General features: G+C 39.4%; 2 protein-coding genes across 2 annotated transcripts in view; one reads left to right on the top strand and one right to left on the bottom strand.

Moving 5' to 3' along the window:
• Positions 1-609: 609 nt before the first annotated feature.
• Positions 610-4,921, bottom strand: RSPH14 (radial spoke head 14 homolog; the record flags this gene model as incomplete). The annotated part of the gene is made up of 3 exons (XM_080392923.1): positions 610-2,272; positions 3,227-3,360; positions 4,650-4,921. The coding sequence occupies 3 exons, from the start codon at positions 4,919-4,921 to the stop codon at positions 2,031-2,033; spliced, it is 648 nt and encodes a 215-aa protein (XP_080249049.1). The 3' UTR covers positions 610-2,030.
• Positions 2,024-20,793, top strand: part of GNAZ (G protein subunit alpha z) — a 94,126-nt gene continuing 75,356 nt past the window's right edge. The window contains exon 1 of the mRNA XM_080392771.1: positions 2,024-19,170. The gene's annotated coding sequence lies outside the window, so the exon portion shown is untranslated. The remainder of the gene's footprint in view (positions 19,171-20,793) is intronic.

Genomic DNA, 20,793 nt, shown 5'->3' with positions numbered 1-20,793 from the left:
AGGAAATTCACCTTTTGGTTAGGTTATGGAAGAGAAATATTTTATCCTTGATCACTCCTACAGGACAAGTTTACTCTTTGTATAAGGGTAGGTTTGCAGTGTGACAGTGGGTTTCCACAATAGAAATGCAGCCCTGACAAATAACCCCTTTATACAGATGATGCAGCTTCTTTGTAGCTACAACTTGGTAACTTCTAGATAGAAAAATACCACGTGAGAGCCAAGCCTGAGTGAAAACAAATAGGACTCTCTGTGAAGCTGAGCCAGCTGCACTATCACGCCTTTCTTGGTCACTGAGAATGGCCGGGAGTTGTCCTGCTAGCTTGCTTTTATTTCTTTGCCTGGGCCTTCTGCTTATGTCTCTTAAATTGCACATTTGCAATTGCAGGCAGAGAGAAATTTGCAACATATCTGTAGTGACCTGCCTTGACTACACCATGAGTAAAACACTGCTGAACTTCCCGTCACTTCAATTGCCCATCAGCTCTAAACACAGCAACTACCTTCTTTCTTTCAGGCAATTTATATCTCATTGGATAGGTTGGCTTCTACAAACAGCTTGAACTGTCTGTTATTCTCAATTCTATGAAGTAAAAGTTTCTTTTTAAAAAAAAAAAACAAAACAAACTGTTGAGCTTTTTAAAGAAAAAAATGCAAACCACCACATTTTTCCAAAATAGGGAATTGGCATTTTCAGTTCTCTGTTCTCTCCTCATCTCTTTGTTTAGACAGCTGTTAATCATAGAATACGCGAGGCTGGAAAGGGGCCTCTGGGAGACTGCCTTGTCCAACTCCTGTTGGACAGGACTGTAACATTAGGGTCAGCTTTCCTCTCGCCCCCTCATTCTCCCCCAAAAGTGGGCTACAATGGCAAAACTCTTCAGTTCTGGCACAACACTTCCACTTCTGTTATATTTGTTAGTTTTTGTACTCAAAGGATAAATTACAGCTGTACAACACTACAAAATACCAAGTACTAGCACAAACACAGAGGCACTTTTGTTCCGTACCATAACCAATTTCAGAGAGGGGTCAGATCCCTCTTCTCTTAGAGGCAGCAGGGTTGGTCCCTAGCAGAGCCGTACCAAGGGCTTCCCTGGTAAAGTCTTTCTGACTTATTTTCCTTTTACCCTAAGCTTGGACAACTGCGCATGGCAGCCCTGAGCCTGGATCCAAGCACGCAGAAGGAGAAAAACCTGCTTGTTGAGATCCTCACCAGCTTAATGCTACAGGAGCCATCACGGCAGCTAAGGCCGAGGGTGAGGCTGCTGACACATACAGCAGCAGCGGCGCTCGGAAGGGGCTGCCGAGCGCCGGTACTAAAACTTACTTTGAGAAATCATTAGCTGGGGATATTGGAGTATCACATGGATAAATCTCATCGCAGGGACAGGGTTAGGCTGAGGTGCTCTTAGCCCAGGGCAGCAGGGTCCCTCTTCACTAGATTCGCTGCTGGCAAGTCTGGTCAGCAACTCCGTATGTTAGAAGGGTGCTGATAAGTACTTGGTTGTATTTTAGGCTGGGAAAAGCTCATAATTTTCTTGGGGAAACCCTTCTATGACATTGCTGTTGCTTTTTCTGTGATGATGCTCTAAATGGCTCTAATCCCATGTTCAACTAATGTTCGCAGCAAAACTCAGCATAGACAAGACTGCTGAAGAGGTTAATTATGAACCTTTCTTTCTAATATAATTATTAATTAATGTTTGACAGGCTAAGGTTTAAAAAAGGAAAAGAAGAGAACGTGATGAAGAAAACAAAAAGCATTGGTTTCTTGTATCACAGGAAAATCTTGGTAACTCAGAAAAAAACTCCTAGTGGAAAATTCTAGACTTCCTAACTTCTCTTTTTCCCCATTATTCTGCTTGTGACCTGTAGTATAGATGTGAAACCGTTGACAAATGACTTCTCAGAAGGAACTGATCCGGAGTAACCGAGGAAGAGAATTGTTTTTGGTCTCATATAATCATGCAACTTTTACAGCCAGACAACAACAGAGGGCAATAGATCTCTACGAAACGTCACTGTCTTCAGAAAGGTTTCCATTTGATGACACTGATGGCAATTTTGGCAGCTCTTTTTACTGCCTCACAGGGATCATTCAGACACTGCTGAAATGTATCTGTATGATCTAGCAGTGTCTTGCGGCCCTCTGGTAGCTCAGCCAGCATGGTGAGGGTTTTGATTGCACTCAGACGGGCTTTGCTGGTTTCTTCAGCAACCAACTTCAGTAAAGGTGGAATGGCTTCAGCACCTAGGGCTGAGAATCTCCCTGTAGAGAAATAAACTGTCTTTGAGATGTGTTATTACATATAATCAACGTGCTTTTGAACTGCTGCTTTCTATTCCCTGCCCAGCTACAGCTCTGAGCGCCCCAGAGGGTGCAGTGCAAAGAGGTAGGATATGCTTTTCTTTTGAAGACCAAGGCTTGCTGCCAGCTATTTATTTTTAAGAAAACAGATCTTTTTAGTTAACTTTATCTGCCTTACACATTATTATTTAATTTGAAATAAATTATCTAAGATACATGAGGTACCAAATTATAAGATAAACTGGGTTTTTTGAGTGTGGGGATTTAGATGCCCTTAAGAACATCCTCGATTCTATTATTTTTAAAGACACTTCAAACACTGAGATCCAGGCCTGTGTTGTCTTTAGAAGTCAGGGGGACAGTTGCAGAGGAGGACTGAAACACAACTGCTGTTATTAAGAGTTTTTAACGTCTAGTCATTCATCACACTGAAAATTTAGCAGTTAGTGTTTTCAGTGTCATGTAAGTTACTTGGGAGAACTACAGACCTTATTAATACACATTCTTTTCCCAGTGAGAAGTGAGAGAGAAACTGCCTCTAACCTCAAAAAGAGTTCCCAGAAGTCAGTGTGCCCCTGTTGAGGACTGCTCATTCAGAGTGTGTGTATCTCTGTGTGGTCTGGATGTGAATGGGAAATGTTTCCCTCTGGAGGGAAATGATGCAGGCGGGGTAGATGAATAACTTGTTGACCTACTTCAGGTGAGTGATGTGAAATATACTGTCTCCCCCTCGACACTGTCAGGGAGCAACAGTAGTGGCTTGAGACAGTTATAAAGAAATGTCCCCATCTTACAGTTTCTTGAAGAGCTTTAACGCTATCAGAAACTGAGGATTTGTGGGGGCAAAAGTTTTGTTACGGCATTGCCTTAGAACAGGATTTTCAGAAAGTATCCTAACCTAACTGCCTCTCTTACCTGCAGGTTTAACAGTAGCGAACATCAGTGCTCCTGTTGCACTAGCTTGGACTTCAGGATCTGTATCTTCCAGCAGGCTCACCAGCACAGGAATAATCTCTTCGCATACCACGCTTTTTCCCTCTGGATGAGTACTGTGCAGAAAAGATGGCTAAGTTGCTTTCATGTGTCTGCTAACCATGCAGCTACCCGCAGCTTCTCCCCATGCCTGGACCCCTGCAGCCCTCCTTCATTTCATGACAACAGTGCTGACACAGTCCTCTCTGTTCTCTTTGGAGTCACAATGTTCTGACTGTTAGGCAGATGGCAAGCACCACTGTCCAGCCACAAAGGAAAGAAATGGGATGTTGGTTTGTGCCTGGTGTCTATTAAATCTCCTTGCTGGTACAATGCTGATGATATCATATTAACCTATGTGTGAGGACTTAACAACTTTTTTTAGGTGATGTTTGGATTTTTTTTTACTTTCTGTGGTATACTGGAGATTGATGGGCAGCAGCATGTAACAGGATGTAGGATTAAGTGTGCTGGTGGTCTGTTGAACCCTATACAGATTTTAAAACCTGCTAAATTAGGGGTCTGCAATTAGTTCTTCTCCCAGGTCAATTTTCTCTCTTTCTAGCCTCTCTAACAAGGGGAGTATTTAACATGGCCCAGCCTACTGCAGGGACCTAGAATGTAGCTGATGTCCGTACTCTAATTGCATTTCTGCTTTCTTTCTATGACTTATGTTATCTATACTCTCCTTCTTTTCCCATATGACCTTGCTTTATTATAGGACATGAGGAAATGTTTTGTGCTAATAGGTATGTAAACTGCATGATCTGCAGACCTTCTTGAACTAGACATCTGTTGAGCACTGTTATTACATTTAGTGATTGCAGGACAGTGGACTTAAGCTGTTCCTTTCATCCAGTGTTTGATACACACATTTAATATAAAGATTGCTTTTTCTGATTAATCACTGACGTATGCAGCAGCCTGTGTCAGAAAACTGTTTCTGTCCCCAATCACACTGAAAATTTCCCAGGACCTTTTAATTTTTTGAGAGGCAGCCGTTGTCCAAAAAAATGAGGGAGCTTCTCCCTACCTGCAATAGTGGTCATAATCTTGTTTTTGCACAATTTCTTATGTAATAATTTTTTCTCAGCAGTGCTGTACCAGGAACAAATCCTGATTTCACTGCCAATACCAGAGACAAATAGAAGGAATGACATTTCCTGATCAACATCTTCTTGAGTGGTTTATAGCAGTTACAATTTTTAGAAGTCTTCTACCTATGTGTGTGTTCAGGCTGATATTGCTTTACATGTGAAATGTGACAGCTTCAATGTGTAGTGGAACAGAACTGTAAACTAATGACATTGATTTACTCCTGAAATGAGTATTTTCTTGGGCTTAAGTATTATAGACAGATCTCTACCTAATTTCTGACAGGACCCAAGCTGCTTTGCTTCTGATGGCTGCTGATGAGTGTGTGAGCTTTTCCTTCAGGATAGTAATGGCACTAGTTGCCAGAGCTTCAGAAGCCTCCACACGCAGACAGTTGGAGAGTGTATCAAGGATTAGCTCCTGGATTTCATCCGACTCGGTCTTCAGTTTGAATACAAGTAAGGGAATCAAACCGGCATGTAGTATGCCAACAGCCCCTGCAGGAGGAGACAGAGAAGGAACATGGGTGAGATGCGAGTGCATTTACTATTTCTACATGTAGTTTGAATTTCTTAATATGACCAAAATACATATGGTAACTCATCTCCTCACACAGATGCAGGATTGAGAGATGGAAACTACTACAACACTACTCTGTTCATAAATGCTATCTTAGCATTGCTTCCTTGGGAAGCTTCCCCAACAGTCCTCTAAAGACATCATCCCAGGTAATAACCGAAATGGCGATTGCTCCGATGTTCCCGGTTTTCCCCACTATAATATTTCTCCCAAAATTATCCTTGCTAAAAAAATATAGGAAATATATCTAAAAGTCACTTTATAGCCAGTCTTTCTAACTGTTCTCAACATGAACAGATGCTAAGAGAGGCTGACATGTGAGCCTTTAGAGTTAATACTTTGATTCTCCACTGTGCTTTCCGTGAAGGAAATAAAGATTTTGCAAACTGTCCACACACATTTCTTTCTAGTACTTCTGTCATGGGGAAAACTTGAATTTTGAGCTTTCCAGCAGTCATTATTCTTGCACTATCTCCTAAAGGAAACAGAATCAAAGGTAGAAAGATCGTCATTTGCCCTGCAAGTGATGTCTTTCCTATGAGCAAGTGTCTGATTTGTACCATTTCTTACACTTTACTAAGTTAATACTGAAACAGCAATGCCATGGGAAAGCAGAAAGCAGAACGTACTGTCCACGAGTAACTATGTGAAAACAAAATTATCCAGCTGTCTTGTTGCTAAGACTGATTCTTTGGTTGCTAAGAGAAATGTGGCTCCTTTCAAAGTGATTCATATATATGCTTAGATAAGGAAGTTTTGTGGATAAGAGTCATCAAGGTATTTTCAAATGAATCTCCACAGGGATAAAAGGACAAGTGGGAAAGAGATTTTAATGGCCCTTGGTAGCGCACAGGAGAAATCCCTCAACTTGACAACCAGATCAAAACCATGATTCTAATCTAGAGGTTATTGTGTTGTACATATTTCTGAGTTTTTTTCGTGAGGCTGACATGGAGTAACTTCTTATGTTACTAACTTATTAGGATCCACTTTACTAATGCAAATGCAAAGAAACGCTTATGGGTGATGTTATTACAGCTTTTATTACCTGTACTACATTTGGAGGTCAGTTGCTGTGAGAATTCAAATAAATAATAAGGAAAAACAGACTGAGACAATTTACCCTTGAAGGCTAACAGCATTTTAAAAGCAAAGATTTCTCCTTGTGCCAGAAAGGCGAAGCAGGAAAAGAAAGAGGGGAAAAAATGTTACCTTTGAAGCTGTGGCTTCTTAGTAAAAAAAAAAAACACAACAGCCCAACCATACAAATATGTCCTTTGGAGGAACAAAAATCTTGCTATAGCTTTCTATCTCTCTCATGCTGGTAGATGTATTTTTTTCCTTCTGAATAGATTTTCATTACTATTTTTTGTACTTGCTTTCAAATACTTAATAGCCATTTTTTAACCCATCATCTTCACTTCCGTTTTTAGTTTCCAGCAACTCCCTCTTTTTCAGGATTTCCTTGCTAACTTACTATTTGATCGCTTTATTATCTTATTGCCAGTAAGTACTATAAGCATTCAGGTTTCCTTTCTTTGTGTCTGTGTCTTTCACTTATCTTCTAATATGTTCAACCAATGTATTCAACTAGACAGGACTGCTTTCATTGGCCCTTGAGTTTATTCCTTCCAGTTAATGTTTATTGAATTTCTTTGACTCAGAAATCCCTCATTCATTGCGTTTGCACTTCGTGTCTTCCTTTGGTGCTAGCCTTTACAATTGCACTGCAGTCCCGAGTGCAAAATACACAACACAGCCACTTTGTGTCTTTCTGTTTCATAAGCTGGCAAGATAATGTACAGAGCATTGTCTAGGATAGCTTTTATTTTGTGGAGTCATTAAGTAGCATTTATTCTGTGGTTAGAAAAACCTGTGTAGTGGGTGCTTGTTTTGTATTAACATCTCAGGATGTTTTCATTTTTTTTAAAATATGTTTTATTTTACCAGGCCAGGTCTCTGTTAGCAGGAGCTTTCTTATCTACTGATTTTGTCAAGCTGTCCTATCTGAAAAGCTATCGTGCTAATAAAGGGAGCTTCCCAGATATAAATATAGAAACAAAGATGAATTGTTTGACCTTGTCAAAAGTCTCAATGTGGTGAAGAGAAAGAGGGTGGAGAGGAAAGGCCATCAAACAACAACAAAACGGGACTACCTAACCTTGAGACTGAAATTTCCAGGTGGAAATTCGTCATGGTTTTCCCAAGGGAACCGAAGGGTGAAAGGTCTAGGGAGGTAAAAGGGAAAAGGGAGGAGACAGAATCAGTGGGAAGTTGTTTGAGAGTTACTTGTAAACTGGAGCAGTCTCAGATCCTTGCATCTTACTTGAGCCAGCAATAGGAGGGAAGGTAAGCTGGTGTTTCTAGTAGTCCTATACTGAAAAATACAGCAGCATACTTTGGATCTAGACTTTTCATTAAAATACTGCCCTTTCAAAGGTGATTTATGTACTTCAGAGAGTGTTCTAGACCCTGGGCATAGTGCAGTAGTAGGAAAAATGTTTTCAAAATGCAAATAGTTGCATTTGCAGCTGCATAGTTAATATCATTATTGATCTGTTTTTCTGAGAACTTGAAATCTTCCCTTGGGCTGCTTTATATCTCAGTACTCATCTCTTCCTTCTCATAACCCTCTGGCCACTCTCATCCTCCCTTTCCTGACTCTTTCTCAAATAGGCCCAAAGAGGAGTTGTCATTTATTCTATTCTCTCAGTATGGCTGCAGGGCATGTAAACAAATTAAATTTTGTAGAAGACAAAAGGAGTCATTTATAGTACATAACAGTGGTGGTTTGTTTTGGTTTTCAGTTACATAAATCAATTAAATCACATTACAAATCCTTTTCCTTACAGATGTCGGTTTCCAACTCAAAGCCATTTGAATGTTTGTTTTGGTATGGAGCATGTGCCTCAAGCATGGCCACAAAGTGAGGTACAGTGTAGTATAACATAGTAAAATAATATGTAAACACAGATTCTATATAATATGAATGTTTTGTTAACACCTCAGATGTCTCTCTGTGAAGTTCACACAACTATTTGAGATGCTTAGTAACAGCATATCTATTTAGGAAGGGGCACACAAGGAAAAGAGGAGCAGACGCAGACACAATCAGAGGGAAAAATGCTGGCTAGCATCATGGTGTGCTACCAACACATCCAGTACAGAGCAGCTGTGAAATCCCAGCGTGGGAGCTCACTAACTGTGAATAGCCAAATGATCCTGACAAAATTTCTAGACCTAGCAGCTTTCTTGCTAGCACTGCAATAGATTAGCACCATTTCAGAGGTAACAAAGTGTTTATCAAACCGATGAGTGCTAGCATCTATTATACGCATTTAAAAATGCAGTGCTCGTATAAGGTTTCCTTTCTGAGTTGACAAGATGACTGCAGAAGATCCTTCCCCGGCACACCTTCCTTAGTAACTCCTTGCTCACTACTGTTTAAATTGGGGGAAAAAAATTTTGTTCTTTAGACTCACTGAGAAGGTTTCTGAGTCACCAATCACAAGAGCACAATTTGAGAACCCCGTAGCAGCTAATTTAACATTAAGATTCAGCATTTTGAATCTCAGCGCTTCCAGCATTAAGGCTGTGTCAGAGAGTAGATTAAATATACTGCTATAAAACTGGGCTGAAATTTCTTTCTGGTAAGTTTGGGGCAGGACGTAGACCACGTTAAATGGTCTATACCCTGGCAGCTTTATCAAGTCCTCTAACTGAAAAGGAAAATTCTGCTGACATCTTTGAAAGACAGTATTTTTTTTTTCTTCTTTGCAACAATACATCTCTGTCTTTCAATGATAATTTAACAGGAATAAACGGTAGTGTCCCAAAGGATGTCTATGCTAGAGACAAAGAGCATCTCTTATCTTAAAGGACTGAGAGGTGGAAAGTCTCTGTTTAAAGGAACTGAAGAGCTACTGGGATATTAAAAGAATTTAGGAAAACACTGCAAACACTGGTATCAGACTAGAAATCTTAAACAACTCTATTTCAAACCATTTCAAATCTGTGCATAAATGCTAAATGCATTTATTTTATGATAACCCTAGGGATTTACCAGGTATAAAATCACAACCTCAAGAGTGGTGTCTGTCATATCCTCACTAAAAATACAGTAGCTATAAACTTTATAAAAGCATTATGGGATCTGCTTTTGAAGCCACTGAGAATTTTTCTAGTACTGAGGATTTTGGGATGTTATCTGAATGAAAGACATAACAGAAATTAAGGTTATGAAAATATTAAAAGTCAGCAGTACACTGGAGAAACACACAATGTGGCTGCCTCTGGGGATCCTTTAAAAATCAAAGATGTTTCCAGCATTAGCAAGGAACAGGAAAGATTGTTTTAATAAACAAGACGTTCCTAATCCTCAGTAAAGACTGAGACTCCTACATATCTTGATTTTGTTTATAGAAACTTCGCTTTAGCATGTGTGCCATTGTAATATCAAAGCCCCTCTGAAAATAATTAACTAGAGAAACTACATCTGATATATCTGCATTAGCTTCTCTAGTATAATTTAGAAAACCAAGAAACAGATTAATTTAAAAAAAAACCCAATGTCATTTTGGTAGTAAATAAGACTGCCTGTGACCCTCTGCTTGAAAGCAATGGGTCTATCTGTCTAAATCATTTATGCCCTATGAAAAGGGTAGTATTTAAAAAACTTAAATATTCTGGTCTGCAGAATATCTTTTATCATAGCATCTCTAGCAACTCTGGGGATGAATTAGAGTAGACTTGTGTTTCACATAGAGTCAGTTTCCAACATGAAAAATAAATTTTGGGTTCTGTTTTTGTACAAGAATTATCTGCAGTGTAAGATCAATAATTGACCAAGACAAGTACCTTAGTTCTCATTGATGTCAGTGTCAGATCCTTTAGTGTAAAATCACCAAAAACACTATAGTGGAAATAATGGAATATGCTCTCTGTTGTAGTAGTGCGTAACCTATGAACTGTGGATTGATGGTCGTTCATATGGCATCGGAAGATAGTCTCCAAAATGAAAGCAATTTTTCCTTCTTTTAATGTATGAATACAGTTTTATTATCATATACAAGAAAGGAAACAATCAAAATGAAGGTGAAATAGAAGTAATGTTAGCTTATAAATTTTTTCTTGGCTGTAATTGTTGATAGTCTGCTTGCACATTGAAGTATAAGCACTGATATCTTTTGCAATGTTTTTATTTTGCCCTTCAGAATTCTAGCTGCTTGCACCTCCCATGTAATGAATATTCTTTACATTTTCTCAATTTGTAACTTAATGTATAGGTGTACTCACGATCATCCTATATACCTAAGTGTGTGAATGCATATGTATAATATGCATTGAACTGGTCTTGCGTGCATATTGGTCACACAAATTAGGAAATTTCTTGGCTTTTATTTCTCTGACGAAGTACCTCTCCTTTATTCAGAGAATTTTTTTTTTAAAACGTGAAAATTAAAGACTGAAAATAGCCCAGAGGTTGTTGGGTTTTTTTTCTTGTTCTTTTGGATGAAGAAGGAAATGTCATCCTGAAATTTATTAATTTCCTCTACAGGGAAGACTTTGCCAAAATGCATGAAGGAAGGAAAACAATCTGACATATGTACTAGTTGTGCCAAAGTCCTCGGATCAATTACTGTAGAGAAAATTAAAGCCTTGAAATAACTACTTCCAAAAAGCTGAGCCACTGAGTTGCTACCCCACTTCAGATTTTCCAGGTCAGAATTTGTCCTTTTTTTCTGCTGGTCATCAATGGAGACTTGTAGTTATAAGATGAGCCTAAAAGGTACTAGTGTACCCTTAACCATATGGGACTCTGCTGACATTCTGCTTTCACGAGCACTTGTTGTAACATACAGCATTCACAGAAAACAGCGAATTTAACATGCATGACACAAAGAATACGTTCAAAAAAGAACCTGGGCCAGCACATTTGCAAACATTAACTTAAGTATTGGATTTTATACTTTATACCAAGCATGTACATTTAGAGTGCAGAAAATATTAACATTTACTATAGCAAGTTTCAGTCACAGAGAAATTGATACTGTAAGGTGAACACGTTACCAGTTTGACAAAAGTTCATGTGATTATTACTGACATTGTAGTAAATTGTAAAGATTCCTATGGAGAAAGAAGGTGTGCTCTGTCACAGAGGCTTCTTGTAAAGATGTGTGAGAGACAGCTCACTTCCTACAGAGATTATTGTCTAGATGGATGGGGCAAAAGGGTTGGATGGGAAGGAAAGAGGCAAAATATTGTGTGAAGTAATTCTTCAGGTCAGCTGAATAGTTGAGAAATCATTAAGAGCCAGTTTACCACCACATCCCCAGGTGCTGTTGCTCTCAGCTGGTGGCCGTAGTTCACCGGCAAGACTACCATGCTCAGAAGGGAAGGCTGAGGCTGTTAATCCTCCTGCCCCCTGCACACCCATGGCCTCTGCCCTGCTTTCACAGGAGAGAGGAACAGAGAGGTGGGCCAGGCTGGAGGCTCGGTGGGATGAGGGAAGCTTCCTCTGTGGGAAGCCGTATGAGAGCAGACAGCTTCCTCAGAGGCATGGATATGTCTTGCTCTTATATTACTATGGTGTCTAAGAATGCCTGACCATTTGGAGAGATAGCCTTCAGGGGACTATGGCAATATTTTACACTAATAAAAAGTTTTAAACCTGTAAGTTAAACTGCCTTACAAGCCCTTAATGTGAAAGAAATGTATAATTGCAAATTTTCAGTTTTCAGAACTGCTGGAAGAACAGATTTTTTTTTTTTTTTTTTTTTTTGAGTAGAAGGCCAAAAAATTAAAGCAACGTGAATCAAATTCAAGAAATAGTTTGTTAAATATCTTAATTTTCTATATCTGGAAGCTCTATCTGTGGAAATGAATCCTGTATTACATAATGGCATTACATAGCAAAATGACTATTATAACATTTTGGCTAGCTTTAACATTTACTTTTTGCAATTAGTGAATTAACCTCACACGTGCTCAGACATAAAAGAGCAGTCATTTCTTCAGTTTTGTTCCTTTGAAGAAATATATAATTGAGATGGTGAAAATATTCTCTGAACTTCTATAGTATAACTGAACTACAATCAATCAGAAAGAGATTTATATGAAAGAGAAAGTTTCCTGTATAGATTTGATTATAGACCTGTCAAACAATAAATAAAAATGAAAGGCTTAAAGGAACAAAATATCTAGAATCAATTATGTGTCAGATACCGAGGAATTTAATCTTCAAAATTAGCATAAACTTGCTTTGAATATATGAATCATTGCACAGACAGAATGGAACAGACTGCAAATAGTGTAGAAGACAACAGGGGGAGGTTAAAGGGAACATTAATTCATTAATTAATTGTATGAGCACTTCCTTTTGGTGGGAGATTTATTTTTCTTGCTACTTTAAAAAGTGACCTAATAGAAATTTCAAAGAGGAAGAAACTGGAGAAATTGTAGTGTTGACAAATCCACTACTCACGCTTGCTGGTCTAGTATGCTGGCAAAGCTGCAGTAAGTCAATTTTATCCTACAGTTCACACAGCTTACACTGGTGCCAGGACGAGCACAACTGAATGGTCAGAACTGATAAAACCTCTAGGAAAAGAAGAATACAGTACTATAGGCGGGTGAAATCCTTCTCTGCTTCAGATGGTCTGGCTTGGCAATTTTGTTTGAAATGAGATTAGAAGAAACACATCTTGATTAGAACCACAGGCCCAGATGGCTGCACAACATGAGTGGAGCTGTACGGAAAGGCAGACCGATTCTCCACTTTCCACTCAGACCTGCTACTTTGCAGATTCCACGTTCTCCATGGGAAGCCATGTTCTTAAATAAAAGTACTTATACTACCAAATGAAAATTGCATTCTGATCTGAAAGAGGCTCTCCAATAGTGCTTTCCAGTATGTTTTAGCCTATATTTTATTTCTAGCAGTGAAAAGTTCCTAAATCTTCATTGAATACAAGACTGCAAAGTTGTGGGCTGCTCTGAGGATGATTTTTGAAGTGCCTCCCCAATAAGTGTTAACTCCTGGGTTGACAGCCTTATTCCTCCAGTAAGCTGTAAAGCACAGATGCTGCGTGAAAGGAGTCTATTGCAAATAGGCACAGGTCTTAACAGCATACATATTTTCTGATTAGAGGTGCATTCCTGAATAAACGAAGGTGTTCTTGCAAAAAGACCTGTTGTATCATTTATTTGGAAAACACCTAGTGCAGTAGGACCTAAGGCACGGCAACAGTGAAATAAAACTGTTACTTAACCTAAATATTAGACTAAAATATTAGGTCTAGCTTCTGTAAACATGCCAGATTAAACATTGGTATTTCAACAGTGCTACTAATGTGGTTATCTTTAAGAACATTATATACAGAGTATTCAAAAACATTGTTAAACAGAAACGAAGAAACATATTTGCAACAATTCTAACAGATACCAGAAACTATTTAATCAGCTGATAGAAATTACTGCCATTTGAAGATGCTTTTAAAAATAACATTGTTATAATTAAGTCTGAAAACTACATTAATTGAAAAATCTGATAAAGTGTTTATCAATTTAATCAGTACATTTGTTAGGCAAAGTTAGCATAATGTACTTTGCCCATTTTGTTGATTCCATCACCCAGTTAGTAAGACAGTGATTCAGATGGCTAAATGTAGGTTTCTAATGTCATTTTAGTATCTCAGGTGTGCTTGGGGCTGTCAGGTATGACTTACAGGACACTTGGACATTTCTAGGGTGCAGCTGGAGGCCAGATGGGGTACCCTTGGAAGCTGAAAAAGGTCTTAAAGACTTTTTTTGTCTTAAAGACTTTTTGTCTGGAGGCTGAATTGCTTCCTAAGTCACTTCCATTTGTTATTTGATCTTGTGCATGTCATTGACAGAGCAAAAACTTTAAAAAAAGAGGAGTGGTAGACCATGACCAGCAGTCACATTTATGTAGTTTTCTATTAGTTTATCACTAATGTAGTCACAGACCACACAGTACGATTTTTCACCCCTCTGTCTAAAAATGCTTCACAAAAGAGGCAGTGATCAATTACAACTGGCTAAAGCTACCACTTTGTATACCTATTTTTTACTTCATAAATGATGACCAGTTGGTAGATGTATGTATGTAGTTTACATTACGTAGATACAAAATTAGCCGCAGGCCTGACATGGAATGGGTGTACAATTATCTGAACTAATTACTTAGACCTGACCTTAGTATTCCAATTTTTTACAGAACTGCTCTGGCATCTAAAGCCCCCATAATAAAACTACCTGAGTATCCCCAGCTTGTCTTCCATAGCTTCCCAGAATTATCTTTGTGTCCTCAAACAAACTTTTCAGTCTTTTTTTTTAAACCACCGATTTCTTATTCCTGTTAATTAGACACTACAGGGTAATAAAAGGGACAAATAATAGTGCCTGCTGAAACTGTATCTGTATCTCATGGTTCTTACATGAAGCAGAATTATCATGCGTAAAGGATACAAGGAAATGTGAAATCTTATTATAACATCTTTTTCTCAGTACCTGTTAAAAATATTTATAATTCTTTTGAGGCCCCAATTTGATACTTCTTCGGCTGGCAAGAACATCAATAACAAAACCAAAAAATATTTAAAATAAATACATTTCTTCTTTTTGTTTGTTTGTTACTGCAAAAATTAAACAAAACCTAAATGCCTACCTGTATCCTCAAGTGGGAGAGACCTACTTTCAGCTCACTGCTTCAATGAATATTTAATCCTTCTTGCAAAGTGGAAAACCTTCAAACAAGAAGACTGTAGGAGGGAAGAGGGCATCCCAAGAGTAACCAATAGCCGCTGTTGCTCAGACCACTTTACTAGGAGATCTGAAGCTGATACTTTTTGTTTTTAACTTGGATTTCAAAAATTTCCTGGGTCTGTTCAATTGCATCTCCTTGAGTATAATTCCAAAAGAATCTGTGTATTTTGATCTCAAGTGATTTTGTCAGTTGTTCACACTTCATAGGTCTTTTGCTGTATGCTTTACTAAATGATCCCTGCTTTCATTTTGGGTTATGAGAGGGTTTTGTTTTGTTTTGTTTTCCCCATTCCTTTGCCCTTAATATTGAAGAATGAGGAAAGAATACGTTAATTCTCCTTTTTAATTTTTTTTTTTAATAATAATGTGGTCCTGAAGCAGGGGTCTTTTACAAAGAACTACATTCCTTTATCTTATTTCATGGTATCTCTGTAGCTTTCTTCCCATGGGAACTCTGAAGGAGCTGGGGTCTGTGTGTTGATCACAAAGCTTAGGATAAATGAGGACTGCTACATAAAATTAACTGCACAGGAAAGACACTGTATCTTCCAGAGCTCCAGACGTGCTTCCAAGCAGCACCAGCTGCTGAATTTAATGCTTGTTTTTCTAAACTTGGCTTCAATGGCAAGGGCTGATTCAGCAGCTGAGCCAATGACTGTGAGCTGCAAATATGGTACGTACATAATAAAACTGGGAAGGAAGGTATGTAAGGCATTTAATATTTTTAGGGTGTGATTGGTTTTTTCCTTTTAAAAATTTTTGTCTTTTGAAAAACTAGAGAAGGAGTCCTCTTTGGTTGATTATGGTATTAGCTGTAACTCATTATCTGGGTTATTCTCAAATAACTCCCGTGATTTGACCTCATAGGAGGTCATAGGAAGAGTAAACAGTTGATATTAAGTGAAACCCTCAGTTACTTGAAGGATGTGAGAAGAAGGTAAAAGGGTGAAATCCTGGTAGAAAGTGGATTTTCATCCTAAACGATAAAGCCAAATGAGGCTAGGCTGATACCACCTGCTAGAAGGTGCATTCATGACTTTTTTCCCCACCATCTCACAGTCATTGGTACAAAGCAACAATATGCCAGATAGTTATAAATATAGGATCCCAGTCATCTGTACTTGATGCTATTTTAAACTCTTCCACGTGAGAAAAATGGTTAAAAATAAAAATACAGCCTTTTTGTTCTTCTCTAAATGTTCTGTTCAGTTCTTCATGCTGAGAGAATCACAGGCCCATCTATAAATATCTAACCCAGATCTACAATTGCTTGTTAAAAAGAGGGTGTTTGGTAGAAAATTGAATGAAATACAAAATGCCTTTTATTATATTTTTATTACAGACCAGATGTGGCCTCTCAATTTACCCTCTATCATTTGGAGTTGTACATTCAGCAAGAACATTGCATGTGTGCATATAAATATTTTGATGTTGTCGTGGTATAATAAAGGCTAATTGATTAGAAAAACCCCTATGGGATTTTCCACTTAAGAGCACATTTCTGTTTTAGCTCTATTGTCTTCAAGCTAAACATGTATGAATGCATCTATTTTGATTGATCCCAAACAGAAAGCAACAGTAAACAGGCAAGCATTTGGCTTTTGGTCAATGAATAGCACTGGCAAGTTGAGTGAAACTTGGGCAGTTAAGGGTTTCAGTAAGCTGCGTATTAGATGTTACACCTCAACAGGCAAATGCTCCTTCCTTCAAATGAAAACCTGCTCTGATATGGGAAAAAATGGTGACCTGCCTGACATGGAAAAGGGAGCAGTTAGATCATCGCAGTTCTCCCAAACTACTGTTTACTATTTCCAGGCAAAAAAAGTAATACAAACTATTCACTTTCAGTATGTATTTGTGTGTTTTCAATCTATGCATATACAAAGAAAAACATTTCGAGTACTGAGCTAAAGAACTGTTTTTATATGCCATTTGACTTTGGCATTTAATCACCTGTATATGCTATTTTGAGACTTATTTCTCTTTAAATTCCTGTAGGGGCTCAGCTACATGTAGTGCAATCAATGCATGCTGAAAGACCCTAATTGAGAATTTCTGGATGCAGGACAAGTTGAGACTGAAGAAAACTGCTGATTTATTTTCAGATCTGTTGGGTTTTAACTCTGCCATTAATCAACAGCAAGCTCCCATACTGTGGTGTTGAAATAATAACACCTAAACTTCTCAGAGTAAGACCTGTTCCATTACTCACGTACTGCATGTTTGTAATACTTTCACTGACAAAATTTGATTTACAGTTAGGTGCCTCCTCAAAACTGCAAGAAAGAAAGCATTTTGGTATATCAATTGAAAATACCTAGAAGTGATGACACCTGCACAGACCATGTGAATGATGATCTTCCTACCCAGGCTGATGGTAGTCGATGCTGTTATTTCTGCCAAAGTTGGTTAATGTGTGGAAGATGTTTTTTCTCACATGTGAAGTACTATACTAAAGATACATGTAATGTGACAGTTTCTATAGTAACTACTTGTTCTTTATGGAATAGCAGATCAAACCTGTACACCTTGTTATTGTTCTTTTATCCTATTATCTAGACTACTCAGTTACCACAGATACAATTCTTTATTCTATTCCCTTCCCAATATAAGTATAACAGGGATTTATGCAATTGCAAGTAAAGATTACATTTGAAAAACAAAACACTATTGGAATTTTAACATTGACCACTATCTGATCATACAAATGCACCAAAGGACATATGTGCATATATATTGAAAGCTAAAATTTCAAAGCAAAACTGTAGCGATTATCTTTTTTAGTAAAGCAGGGGAAATTTGTGATCTGAATATTATCATGTTGCTGGGAGAACAATGCAAGTTATGTATATGGCATTTCTTTTTTAAATGCTAGGAGTTTACCAGAACAACTTTGCCAGTCTAGATGTACTGGCAAACTGTTCTAGTGTGACCAAGACCTAAGATTCATTACGTACAGGCAAAATTTCCCTCACGTTATACTGATTCATGGCTGTTATTTCTGTGCAAGAAAAAGAATGTTGCTACATTGTGTTATTATATATTTCATTATTATAACTCATTGATGCCACAGTTCGACTGATAATATCAGTACTCAAAGTGGTATTATTTACCCGGATCAGACGCTTTTTGCACCGTACTGTGTCAGCCTTACTGTGGGGGAAAAAGCCTGCATTCCACCTACGTCTGAAAGTCTATTGCTATCTCCAGCAGAAGTGTATCAGTAACAAATTATGTTTATAAAATTAGCAGTGTAGGGAGAAATCATAGCTATTTGATCAGGGCTGCAGGCTCAACAATGCAACTAGTATTGTAGCATGGCCAAAAGGAAAAAGACACTAGAAAAAATGTAAACTATAAATAGGGTAAATCCATCAGTGAGAGAAAAAGAAAACAATACTCATCATTACTTTTAAAAAACTGTAGTAAATTATACACACACAAATACAACAGACAGGAGAAGAGAAAGGCAGAAAGGGAAAAACAGAAGAAAATATATGCACAGTACCGAGAGCAACTGAGTGATGAAACAAGTGGAATGCAAGCAGTAGATAAATTCCATGTAACCAAACCTCTTTTTCTCTCTTTACCCTTGACTGCATCATTCTAACATGTATGTGACTTGTTCCCTCTACTTATCACTCCCCTAAAACATGCACTGCGAAATTCATCACGGAAATCATAATCCTGACAGAGCCACGAGCTGCACTACCGCAGAAAACATGGAACGGGCAACCAAATCCAGGAAGACACCCGCGTTTGTGCAGCCGGGCAAAGCCTGTAGCAGGAGGAAACGGCACACGTATGTGCATGCACATTATGTAATGCGTGAGTGCAACCCAGCGTACGAGGCGAGGCCAAAACCCACCAGCCCCCTCGGCAGCGCTCGCTCCTTGCGCGCCGCGGAGCCCCGCGGGCGCGGGGCGGGGGGGCTGCAGGGCCTGGCCGCCCCCCGGGCGGGACCCGCCGCCGGCCCCGGGAGCCGCCCGCCGGCCGCGCCACCGCCTCCCCGCCCGCGGTACCCCCCGCCGTTGGCTTGGAAACGGGCTGGCAGGCTCCGGCTCCTCCTCCAGAGCCAGCCCCGCGCTCCCCCTGCCCGGCTGCCCGGCCGCCCGGCCAGACCGCGGAGCGCCTCCCTGCCTCCCGCGGGGGGCCACCGGCCAAGTGTGCCCATCAGCGCCCTTAAGAAATCCCGGTTCGGTAAAATTTTCTGTTCTAGGGAGTAAATGGGAGAGGGCAGGTTTTTCCTGCTGCTCGGGCTGTGGTGCTAGTGCCTGCAGCGGTGGTGTGTCTGCTCGCTGCAAACCATAGATGCTGACGAGAAAAAAGGGCCAAAGCGGAGAGGAGAAGCGTCAGTGGATGCGAGCGGCTGTACTGATGGATTGAGGAGGTGGAGGCTGCCTGCCTGCCTGCCTGGTGCTGAAGAGGTGAGTGAAATATTCTGCATTTCTTTCTCTCTCAAATCAGTTAGCGATGAACGTTTCCCTCTCCGTCTATTTCCAAAATAAAAAGGGACTTCTACCGCAAGAAGGAAAAGCTGTCATTTTGAAACAGTAAGCAGTGCTTTTGCTGGGTGGAAGAAAAGATGAATGTCACTGCGAGGTAGAAATATTTTGCTCTGTGTAGAGAAAAAATAGTAAGGGGAGGCAGACAGCTGATCCAGTGAAAACGACCTTCTCAAGGGATACCGGCCTTCCATCAGCTGCTGCTTCAGCTCTATCCCCTTTTCATGAAATTAAGTCATCTCCCTTTCCTAACCTGGACTGTAACCCATTAATATCCAATACCTGAGCCTTACTAAGGTCCCTTGCATTCTCTTAATGATTCAGAAAGATAATCCATTAGATTCCGCCTGTTGGGAGAAGAACCTCCACGCTATGTAGCACCTCCTCCCAGGGAAACGCAGGCTGGCTAACGTTCCATCAGAAAAGACTCCTAGCTGCCGAATTTCTGTAATAAATCCTCCCTGTAACAGGCACATCTGCTCATTCTAAGGATGTGTGGCTCTGCGGAGCTTGGATGCTCTACCTCATCGTTTGTGCCCATGCGTGTGAAGGAATGAGGAGGTTTTGTTAAATTAATCTGCACCTGTGGACGGCTCCGATCTGCAATTGTGAACCACAAGTTTTTTAGTATCTTTGTATTTGCATTTTGGGTGAGTGATTCGTACACCAAAACCCCAACCCTTCAGTGTTAGCTGAGAGGGCTACAGATAAAATATTTGTCGGTTTAATTTCTGGTAATAGTACTGATCTGATCTGGTTTTGGCTGTTTCACTGTAGAAGCTGTTTAACGTGTGTTCTTGCGGTATTTATTCTGGAAGCTACTGACCTATCTTGACAACATTTTCCTGTGCAAGAGCTGAGAAAAATCCACTAGTTTTCCCTTCAGCTTTCTTTATATCCATTTACTGATACTCTTACGCCCACAGTTTGATTTTTATTTTGGCTTGGTATTTCGCGCCATTGTGGGTGACACCCTTCCTGTGGCCGTCAAAATTTCATCTACAAAGGTTGTTACAACAGCAGGTCAGATAGAAAAATACAGTGCTGTGAACATCTACTTGTGGCTCACGAAGGAGTAAATATGAGTGTGTATTTTGTATTTCCTTAGAGGAAATTGTTTATGACTTTATGGATATAAATAGCTGAAGTCTGAGCTGATGGCTTAGGTGCTGTTACAGGCAGAACGAGTTGCTTTTCTTCAACAAGGCACATATTTGCTAGCTGAAGAGATACAGCTCTGCAGAACAGAAAGCTTTTTGCCAGTAACTTGGCTGTCTCCATCAAATCATTTGGTTGGAAGCTATCAGGCAAAAAGCAAAGATCCCTGCCCTTGCATAGAGGACATTATTACAGGATAGGCCTGTGTAAGTTCCAGTCTTCAAGAAGTCAGTGATGGGTGCAATCAAAAGAAAGTGTCTTAGTTATATGGCATCTTTAGGAGAAAATCTCATGATACCTCCCATTACCAAAGCACTGATTGCATTTTCAAAGAAGAATCCCACTACTGTGTTTAGATGCATGCTTATAAGGAAAGAAAAACAGATA

Source organism: Falco punctatus (genome assembly GCF_963210335.1).
Source record: "Falco punctatus genome assembly, chromosome: 1".
Taxonomy (NCBI): domain Eukaryota; kingdom Metazoa; phylum Chordata; class Aves; order Falconiformes; family Falconidae; genus Falco; species Falco punctatus.
This window is presented reverse-complemented; position numbering and strand designations above follow the sequence as displayed.